General features: G+C 43.4%; 4 protein-coding genes across 5 annotated transcripts in view; 3 read left to right on the forward strand and 1 right to left on the reverse strand.

Annotated features, from left to right (window-relative positions):
- The first annotated feature begins 149 nt into the window (after positions 1-149).
- On the forward strand, positions 150-2,303 carry LOC104802037. Its single transcript, XM_010525460.2, has 9 exons — positions 150-278; positions 454-534; positions 803-892; positions 1,010-1,176; positions 1,321-1,390; positions 1,564-1,643; positions 1,737-1,799; positions 1,913-1,989; positions 2,083-2,303. Exons 1-9 carry the CDS (start codon positions 201-203, stop codon positions 2,181-2,183), a joined length of 807 nt encoding a protein of 268 aa, XP_010523762.1. The 5' UTR covers positions 150-200; the 3' UTR covers positions 2,184-2,303.
- Positions 2,294-3,998, reverse strand: LOC104802036. 2 transcript variants are annotated; one of them, XM_010525459.2, is made up of 4 exons: positions 3,928-3,998; positions 3,188-3,788; positions 2,782-2,910; positions 2,294-2,692 (listed from the first exon to the last, which is right to left on the reverse strand). In XM_010525459.2, exons 2-4 carry the CDS (start codon positions 3,512-3,514, stop codon positions 2,513-2,515), a joined length of 636 nt encoding a protein of 211 aa, XP_010523761.1. In that variant the 5' UTR covers positions 3,515-3,788; positions 3,928-3,998; the 3' UTR covers positions 2,294-2,512. The 2 variants fall into 2 exon arrangements, with proteins under 2 accessions (XP_010523761.1, XP_010523760.1); XM_010525458.2 differs by lacking the exon at positions 3,928-3,998 and having other exon boundaries at positions 3,188-3,845.
- Positions 3,999-4,390: 392 nt separating this feature from the next.
- LOC104802038 (bifunctional L-3-cyanoalanine synthase/cysteine synthase C1, mitochondrial) lies at positions 4,391-6,860 on the forward strand. The gene is made up of 10 exons (XM_010525461.2): positions 4,391-4,813; positions 4,924-5,033; positions 5,155-5,212; positions 5,341-5,604; positions 5,706-5,843; positions 5,926-5,977; positions 6,110-6,189; positions 6,279-6,338; positions 6,415-6,495; positions 6,609-6,860. The coding sequence occupies exons 1-10, from the start codon at positions 4,649-4,651 to the stop codon at positions 6,705-6,707; spliced, it is 1,107 nt and encodes a 368-aa protein (XP_010523763.1). The 5' UTR covers positions 4,391-4,648; the 3' UTR covers positions 6,708-6,860.
- A 292-nt stretch (positions 6,861-7,152) lies between these two features.
- LOC104803063 (ATP-dependent helicase BRM) overlaps positions 7,153-8,539 on the forward strand; it is a 10,394-nt gene continuing 9,007 nt past the window's right edge. Inside the window, exons 1-2 of the mRNA XM_010526937.2 lie at positions 7,153-7,786; positions 8,203-8,521. Coding sequence (XP_010525239.1) covers positions 7,631-7,786; positions 8,203-8,521 — 475 coding nt within the window. The 5' untranslated portion in view covers positions 7,153-7,630. The remainder of the gene's footprint in view (positions 7,787-8,202; positions 8,522-8,539) is intronic.

Raw genomic sequence — 8,539 nt, forward strand, 5'->3', positions numbered from 1 at the left:
ATACAAAACCGAGCTAAATCTAAAATAATCGAACCGAATCCGGTTTGGCCCAACAAAAAACTAACATTACCATCGCGAAACGTGGCGAATTATAATTGGCTACTAGGGTCTGAGAGGTATATGAGTGGTGGGTACTCGGAAAACCAGTTTTGAGTCTCACAATTTGTGGCCGGCGGAGGGAGGGAGAAGTCGAGAAGATAATGGGAGATCTCTACGCTTTGGACTTTGATGGAGTTCTCTGTGATAGCTGCGGGGAGAGCTCTCTCTCTGCTGTTAAGGTCTTTTCACCTCTTTTCTCTCTCTCTCTCTCTCGCAATTCTGTTTGGTTGCCGAGAAAATTGTAGATTTTTGTTTTCTCGGACTATGCTTATGCTTTTCCTGAAAATTAGAAGTTGAGGTTGAACTTTCGAGTATTGTGTATCCGTTGATTGTTACAATTGTTCTGTGGAATAGGCTGCGAAGGTGAGATGGCCTGGTTTGTTTGACGGAGTGGATTCCGCTTTGGAGGAATGGATTGTCGATCAGATGCACATAGTAAATCCTATCTCCTCGTTTCTCTGTTTTTTGTATGTGAATGTTGATCGTTGAGGCCAAATTTGGAATTTTGGACCCTAAGGATGGGAGAAGGTACTTGCTTAAGACAAGTCGAAGTTTACCGGAATGTTTTAAATGAAGGTCTTTAACGCAAGAGAATTCCTTGAAATGCATTTGTTAAGGTTCTTATCTGTTTCAGAAGGAATGCTGGCCTTTCTATTGAATATCTTGACACATTGAAGTTTGTTAGTGGCCCTTAACGTGGTAGGTGAGACCTGTGGTGGAAACAGGCTACGAAAATCTTCTTCTTGTCCGGCTACTTCTAGAATCCAGGATGCCATCTATTCGTAAATCTTCGGTGAGTGAGAATGTTTTTCACACCTTCCTTCACTAGATTGGTGTGGATTAAGAGCTTCTATCCCATTTTAGTTAGGGTCGCAGAGTTGAACCTTGGACTTCTCCCTCGGTTTTGTAGGTTGCAGAGGGATTGACTGTTGATGTAATATTAGAGAGCTGGTCAAAGATAAAGCCGGTGATCATGGAAGCTTGGAATGAGGATAGGGATGCTCTGGTTGATTTGTTTGGAAAAGTTAGAGATGAGTGGATGGACAAGGACTTGACAACATGGATGGGTGCCAACAGGTATGTCTTCTCTTCAGGACCGGAGTATTGAAACAATAAGTTTTAAGGCCAAGATTCTACATCAAGAAGGGTACTCTGAGCTATCTTCATCTGTACAGTTTCTCTGACTCTGAGGTCCAGTCTTGAAACTTAGTGCACTTGCAGATTCTATCCAGGGGTTTCAGATGCACTGAGGTTTGCAAGCTCGAGGGTATACATTGTTACCACGAAACAGGTGGGACAAGTTCATTTCGTTTATTTATCATGTTTAATAAGAACAAGACATGATCCAACTGAATCCAGTAAAGATTTGACGGAACCCAGTAGGAACTCTTGAGATGTTTAATGCGTCCTCAGCTGATACATTCCAAGGCTGAGGTTTTTTCTTTATCGATTTTGAAATTGCAGAGCCGCTTTGCAGATGCTTTACTGCGAGAACTTGCTGGGGTAACCATACCATCAGAAAGGATTTATGGCTTGGGTACAGGGTCAGTATAAGGTCCACCATTAAAATTCAAGTTATGTTTACGGTCTTGCTCTTCCCATACACTATACGTTTTTTTTATCTGGGCTTTGATCAGGCCGAAGGTGGAAGTGCTAAAGCTACTTCAGAACAAGCCAGAACACCAAGGCTTGACACTGCAGTAAATCTCCTCATGCCTATTATTCTTACACCAATGTTTCATTTTCCCCTGTTGCTTGCCAATTATACTGTCTCCCCTCACCTCTTTCCATCTCTATGGATATGTTCTGTCAGCTTCGTGGAGGACCGACTTGCAACATTGAAGAATGTCATCAAAGAACCTGAATTAAATAAGTGGAATTTATATCTAGGTCATCTCTTCTCTTCAGCCTTCTTCCCTTATCTCTTTCGGTGCCTTATCTCGCATAAGTTGGAATTATAATGAATCTTATATTGGAGTATAGGTAACTGGGGATACAACACCGAGAAAGAGAGAGCAGAGGCAGCAGGCATTCCCAGGATTCAGGTCATTGAGCTCTCCACCTTTAGTAGTAAACTGAAATAAGTATACAGCTCCTCCTCCCTGTTTTCTATACTTATAATCTCACTCTTGTCATCTGGAAAACAACAGCTTCTGTAACACTGAATTTGTCCTTTCTTTGTGTTTCTGGCCAATGGGTTTTAATCCTCCATTATTCACCGATCTAATACTCGTGTTCTTATAACAGTAGAAAAAGAGGGACAAGTGACAAGTGTTTGAGACTGTAAAAGAAGAATTACATGGAACCTAAACTTTCTGGGGTAGACGCTTGCATCTTGCACTTGCTGTGAAAGAGCTAAAACTTTCACCACAATGGTCCAGGGAATGGATCAAATTGCCATCTTTCGAAAGAACTATAACTCATCCTTAGCTTGCTCATCATTCATGGTACCATCACCAGCTCCATCCTTGTTTTCCTCGGCCTGAAGTTTCTCAATGACTTCTTCAAGAGGAGGATCTCCGGGGCGTCGGAATGATTGTTCTCCTATCTTAACCTCGTAAGCCTCTGGTTGATTCAGGATAAAATCCTTCAACTGAAAATTTTTCCATGGGAAGAGAGTGAGTGAGAATGACAACAGGATAATCAAAATTGTATATTTGGATTGGGAAAGTGGTTGGTTACCTCCATCGCGTCCTTCCCATTTTGCACGTTGAACATGATTGTGCTCAGATCAACACCCATGAATTTGACCTCTATTCCTCCTGTTTTCAACACTTTGTTCCATTTCATGGCAGTTTCAAGCACCATATCCTGATACGTTCAACCACAACGCACAAACTCTTCAACAAATACACCCATCCCAAGGAACTCAGCTAGTTTGCATTAAAGAGTTGTATGTAGATGCAATCTAATTACGAACCAAAACCTCAAATTCCCATATCCACGATCGCAAAAACTAATTGGTTTATATTCGTGGAAATGCCAAAAGAAATTTGGTGCAATTTGACAGCAACCACATGTATCTTCGATCTACGGAGCAATTGCAACTGGATAAGGGGGAGAGAGAGAGAGAGTCGAAGTCATTTACCTTAGTACGGCGAACGCCCAACCGGAGCTTCACGAACCCGAAGACCGGTGCAAAAGTCCGCTTCGCCATTTCCGCTTGGATCTGCTCGGGAGACAACTTGGAGATATCCGGAGGCGGATCGAACTCCTGAGTCTCAGGCGACGATTTCTGTCCCCACTCCTTCCAGGCTTCGTCTTCCTCATCGTCGATGACGTCGTCTAGGTCGTCGGAGATCTCGATCTTCCGCTTCCCAGCCTCGGCAAGTCGGACGGATCCATAGAAATGTGAGAAGATCAAAGGGAGAAGGAGGAAGAAGAGAAGAATCAACGAAGAAGGGAGCTTGTTCATGTCTCAGGGAACCAGATTCCTGATCACAAATGGAAGAGGAGATCGGCATTTTAAAAAAACAGTTACCGTGTGAGTCGGAGAAATTAACGACGCAAGGTGGACGCTCATGTGAGACAGCATGCCGTTTTTGTCCCGAAGAAAGAAACTGGTTGCCGAGTTTTAAACGTACAGAGGGCAAACATTGGAGGCCCGTAAAGTCGAAACGGTGCGCAATCTGTGACATTATCAGAAGATCCCCTAAATCTTCCTCCTCCACACAAGGTTCTTGAATCTTCTACTGTCCCATTTTATTTTGGCAAAACGGAACAAAATAAGTCAAACCTCTGTGATTTCATCAAATCTTTGTAAAATCAAACCGTATTCCACATCAAGACAGACTAGGATTATATCATTAGCGCTGATTCACCACTCACCAGTACCAAAACGAAGGAAGGACCTTGTATTGTATGTGATTGTGTGTAGCTTTTAGGGTGGGGGAATGGTCGGTACTCGGTAGACATAATGGAAGGCAAAAAAAACATGTGTGCGTCGCTTGGAGTAAATGGAGGGCTACTTTCTTACTTTGATAGATGCCGTATTATCCAATGACATAGAAGAATCTGAATTGATATTCTTATCTCTTGCCTTCAAATACAACATAAATCTAGAAACTTTTCCGCTTTCCAAAGTTAAAGTTTTGAACTTTCGGACAAAAAAAGGGTAAAAGATGAGACCCTTTCATGGTTCAGTCAAAAGTGTCGTCCTTTAAAAGATTTTAGTGCGAGACGGGAAAAAAACTAACGATTTGCTCTAAATAAATTGCCTAAAAACATAGGTTGCGCGATGGTCAAATGCCTCTGAGGCTGTGACTACAGAAACGACAGTTTCATTCTCTGCAGATTTAGTCATAAATACTTTCACTCGTCTTCTCTTGGCCAGTGAAAGAAGACGTCTTCAAGTTAAACACGAAAGCGACCCTTCTCCAGTCTCTATCTCTGCCATTTTTTTTAAACATTTCTTTGGTATTGTATAGCTTTGGCTGCTGCTTCTTTTCCTCTCCACCTTTCACTTATCTTCGGACACTTCGCCCCAAGTTTTCGGCTTTGCTTCTCTCTCTCCCTCTCTCTCTGAGCTCTGTTTGGTCTCTCATCATCAATGGCGGCTGCTTTCAGGAGGTTGCTGAGGAGAGAAGAAATCCCATGCAGCGTGAACACCATGAGGAAGCTCTTCTCCACCGTTGGATCCCCTTCTTTTGCTCAGAGACTCCGAGATCTTCCCAAGGATTTCCCCTCCACCAACGCCAAGCGCGACGCCTCTCTGGTGAGTCGAATTGTTCGTTTCTTCTCATCTTTCCTGGAAAATTTCACATGTTTTCGTGTTGATTAACGATGGAGATCTGAATTCTTCTGGGTTTGTGTTGTACGTTGCAGCTTATCGGGAAGACTCCTCTTGTATTCCTCAACAAAGTCACCGAAGGATGTGGGGCTTATATTGCAGCCAAGCAAGAAATGTTCCAGCCAACTTCCAGTGTCAAAGACAGGTACTTTTTTCCAACCTTTCTTCACTGGTATTGTACCTTCTCTTCATTGAATTAAAGACCATGGCTTTATACAATTTTATCCGGCCTGAATCTAAAGAGAAACCATCAATTTTGTCTGCAGACCAGCGTTAGCCATGGTGGCTGATGCAGAAGCGAAAAACTTGATCACTCCTGGCAAGGTAAGCGTCTTCGGAGGAGTTTATCCATGGAAGATTTCTTTTCACCAATTCGAATTGTTGATGGGTGTCTGAGGTTCTGTTTATTGCTTTGTCGACGAGTTTCTTGAGCTGGTGTTGTGTTCATTCAGACAACTTTAATCGAACCCACTTCCGGAAACATGGGGATAAGCATGGCTTTCATGGCGGCCATGAAAGGGTACAGGATGATATTGACCATGCCCTCTTACACCAGCTTGGAGAGGAGGGTGACCATGAGAGCCTTCGGGGCCGAGCTCATCCTCACTGATCCTACAAAAGGTATGGGAGGAACCGTCAAGAAGGCGTATGAGCTCTTGGAGAATACACCCGATTCCTACATGTTACAGCAGTTCTCGAACCAGGCCAATACTCAGGTTGGCGATCTCCTTTGTCTGTAGTTACATCATCAAATCTTGTTCTGTGTACAAGTAGAGATGTGTCAGGTTAATGTGGAAATTTGATGGTCGGGAAACAGTCACATTTCGAGACGACTGGCCCTGAGATATGGGAAGACACCCTTGGAAATGTCGACATATTCGTGATGGGAATCGGAAGCGGTGGCACTGTTACTGGTGTTGGGCAGTTCCTCAAATCTAAAAACCCTAATGTCGAGGTGATTCAACACATGGTTTCTCTGATATGGTTGCATAATTAGCGCGAGATTCATTCTGATCAGTTCATGCAAGTTCATGCAGATATATGGAGTGGAGCCTGCTGAAAGCAACATATTAAACGGTGGTAAACCCGGTAAGAAAACATGGAATCATATGCCCATTTCTTGTTTTCCGCTACATTTATTGCCAATGCTCGATAGCAGTGTGATGCATATTCTTGTTTAGTGGATTGGATCGGCTGCCATTGATGTAGTTGCTTGAACAGGTCCGCACGCTATCACAGGGAATGGAGTTGGGTTTAAGCCGGACATCTTGGACATGGATATTTTGGAGAAGGTTCTTGAGGTCAGTGTTAGTCAGTCATGTTGCCAAAAGCTCTGATCTTTTTTGGAGAGGAGCTCGAGCATTTTCGCAACTGAGAGACTCAATGGCAGGTTAGTAGTGAAGATGCAGTAAAGATGGCTAGAGAATTGGCAGTGAAGGAAGGGCTCATGGTAAGAACCTCAAACGCATTTCTCAGTTCCATTTCCACTCCATTGGGGAAAATAACATCTGGGTATCGAAACACAGGTGGGGATATCGTCGGGAGCCAACACAGTTGCGGCTCTGAGACTGGCGAAGATGCCGGAGAACAGAGGCAAACTCATAGTGGTAAGAGACCAAGAAACCAAAACCCTTCACTGCCATGCCTGCTGTCTGTCTTAGATATGATCCATCTATGAAGATGTGTCTGGTTTTTGTGTTTGATGGTATCTTTTAATCAGACATTGCATGCGAGCTTTGGGGAGAGATATCTGTCATCTGTGTTGTTCGAAGAGCTGAGGAAGGAGGCTGAGAAGATGGAGCCTGTTCCCGTCGATTGATCTCTCATACCAAAAAAAAAAAACTCAATTTCTGTCTCTGCTCCATAAAACAAAAAAGCCAAGTTTTATTTTCCATGTGTTGTTCTTATTATTGTGTTGTCTTTGTAGAAGCGTATTATCTTAATTAATAATATATATTGCGTATTTAATTTAGGTATTCTGATATAAAAAAAAGCATAAAATAATTTTTGAAAACAAAGAAACTGCAAGTAATTAATTATTCGTCGTTCCATTTGACAGCCATGCATAGAGACAATATTTGTCCAACCGAGACACGTGTTCCGTTACGATTGGCGAATGTCATATGGGGATGGAGATGTTTAGGGGCATATTCGTAATAACGTCGAATACCGAGGTGGTTTTGAATTCACGTTCCGTAAAGCTCCAACTGTACTGAGAGCATGGGCCCCCCACCTATTAAGTAAATCAAAATAAATCAGATTAATGCCCACCAAACAAAAAAGAAAAAAAGAGGAAAAAAAGGGAAGTAACCCGCTAGGGTTTGAGTGCGAGAAAATTCTGATCGCGTGAATTTCTGAGGAGGAAGCGATCACCGATTCCGTTGAATTCGCTTCCCTCCATCTCCCGAAAACCCACGAAGATCCAAATTATTCCCTTACATCCCGCGAGTTTCGCATCTTCGAGAGGGGCACCCAAAATCGATGCAAATCTAGAGAGAGAAGAGTGGCCACGACTGAGTGTTTGTGGGCTTGTAAAATTTCCGTTTTGGAACGTTGGGATCCGAGGTTTTTCAGGCTCCCTTTGGGGCTTTTGTCCGAAATTTTTTGGAGGGATTTCTGTTTTTTGTTTTTTGTCCTCCTGGGGTTCCGTTGGTAGGGTTTTGAACTTTTGTCTTCTTCTTCCGTGAATTTGGGTTTGATTAGTTTGCGCGGAGTGAGTGTTTGGATTTCTCGGCGAATTGCATGCAATCTGGAGGCGGTGGCGGAGGGCCCGCCCGGAACCCGGGCGTGGGCCCGGCGGGTCGGACCGCATCCACGTCATCCGCTGCGTCTCCGTCTTCTTCATCATCTTCTGTGCAGCAGCAGCAGCAGCAGCAACAACAATTGGCGTCTAGACAGGTAAAGATTCGAAATTCAGCTTGAAGTTCAGGTGAAGTGGAAATGGTTTCTGTAGTGTTTTGTACGTCAGAGGAAGTAAATGGGCTATTTGTTTGGAGGACGATATCGTCGCGGTTACATGATGGTTCTGGTGGCACAGATGAGACTGTATCTGCAATTAATAGACCTCGTTGATTGCCCGCTTGAACTTTTGGTTATTTAATTTATTAGTGGTTTAACTGGTTCGTCTTAAAGTCCGTGAAAATAGAAAGTCATTCTTTTGTCTTAAATTGAAGCTGCATAGCTTTGTCGAGAGAACTGTTTCCTGTCTTCTTTATTTGCTTGTCTACCTGTTGCCGTGTGGAGTACCTGCTTTCTTCTTTTACAGAGCAACCCTTGAATGTGTCCTCATAATTTTTTCCATGCGTTCATGACAGCAACAGCTCAGAAACTCCGAGGGAAATGAAACCATGTTAGCATATCATGCTGGTGGTATTCAGGGAATGATGGGAGGGGGCAACTTCGTTTCCTCTCCAGGCTCAATGCAGTTGCCTCAGCAGTCTAGGAAATTCTTTGAGTTGTCTCAACAACATGGCTCTTCCCAAGATGGTCAGCAAAGTCTTAATCCAGTTCAGCAAGCATATCTTCAGTACGCTCTCCAAGCGCAGCAACAAAAAGCAGCATTTGCATCGCAACAGCAATCTAGAATGGGAATGCTGGGTTCAAATATGGGAAAGGATCAAGATGCACGAGCAGGAATAAACAAGGACCAGA

Source organism: Tarenaya hassleriana, unplaced genomic scaffold, assembly GCF_000463585.1.
Source record: "Tarenaya hassleriana unplaced genomic scaffold, ASM46358v1 Cleome8, whole genome shotgun sequence".
Classification (NCBI taxonomy): domain Eukaryota; kingdom Viridiplantae; phylum Streptophyta; class Magnoliopsida; order Brassicales; family Cleomaceae; genus Tarenaya; species Tarenaya hassleriana.

Coding starts and splice junctions, on each gene's coding strand:
- LOC104802038 (XM_010525461.2), top strand. CDS start 4,649: ATGGCGGCTGCTTTCAGGAGGTTGCTGAGGAGAGAAGAAATCCCATGC. Junction 5,034..5,154: donor ACTTCCAGTGTCAAAGACAG/GTACTTTTTTCC, acceptor TTTTGTCTGCAG/ACCAGCGTTAGCCATGGTGG. Junction 6,496..6,608: donor ACAGAGGCAAACTCATAGTG/GTAAGAGACCAA, acceptor TCTTTTAATCAG/ACATTGCATGCGAGCTTTGG.
- LOC104802036 (XM_010525459.2), bottom strand. CDS start 3,514: ATGAACAAGCTCCCTTCTTCGTTGATTCTTCTCTTCTTCCTCCTTCTC. Junction 2,911..3,187: donor TGGGCGTTCGCCGTACTAAG/GTAAATGACTTC, acceptor TGAACGTATCAG/GATATGGTGCTTGAAACTGC. Junction 2,693..2,781: donor ATGGGAAGGACGCGATGGAG/GTAACCAACCAC, acceptor AAAAATTTTCAG/TTGAAGGATTTTATCCTGAA.
- LOC104802037 (XM_010525460.2), top strand. CDS start 201: ATGGGAGATCTCTACGCTTTGGACTTTGATGGAGTTCTCTGTGATAGC. Junction 1,177..1,320: donor ACATGGATGGGTGCCAACAG/GTATGTCTTCTC, acceptor GTGCACTTGCAG/ATTCTATCCAGGGGTTTCAG. Junction 1,800..1,912: donor CACCAAGGCTTGACACTGCA/GTAAATCTCCTC, acceptor ATGTTCTGTCAG/CTTCGTGGAGGACCGACTTG.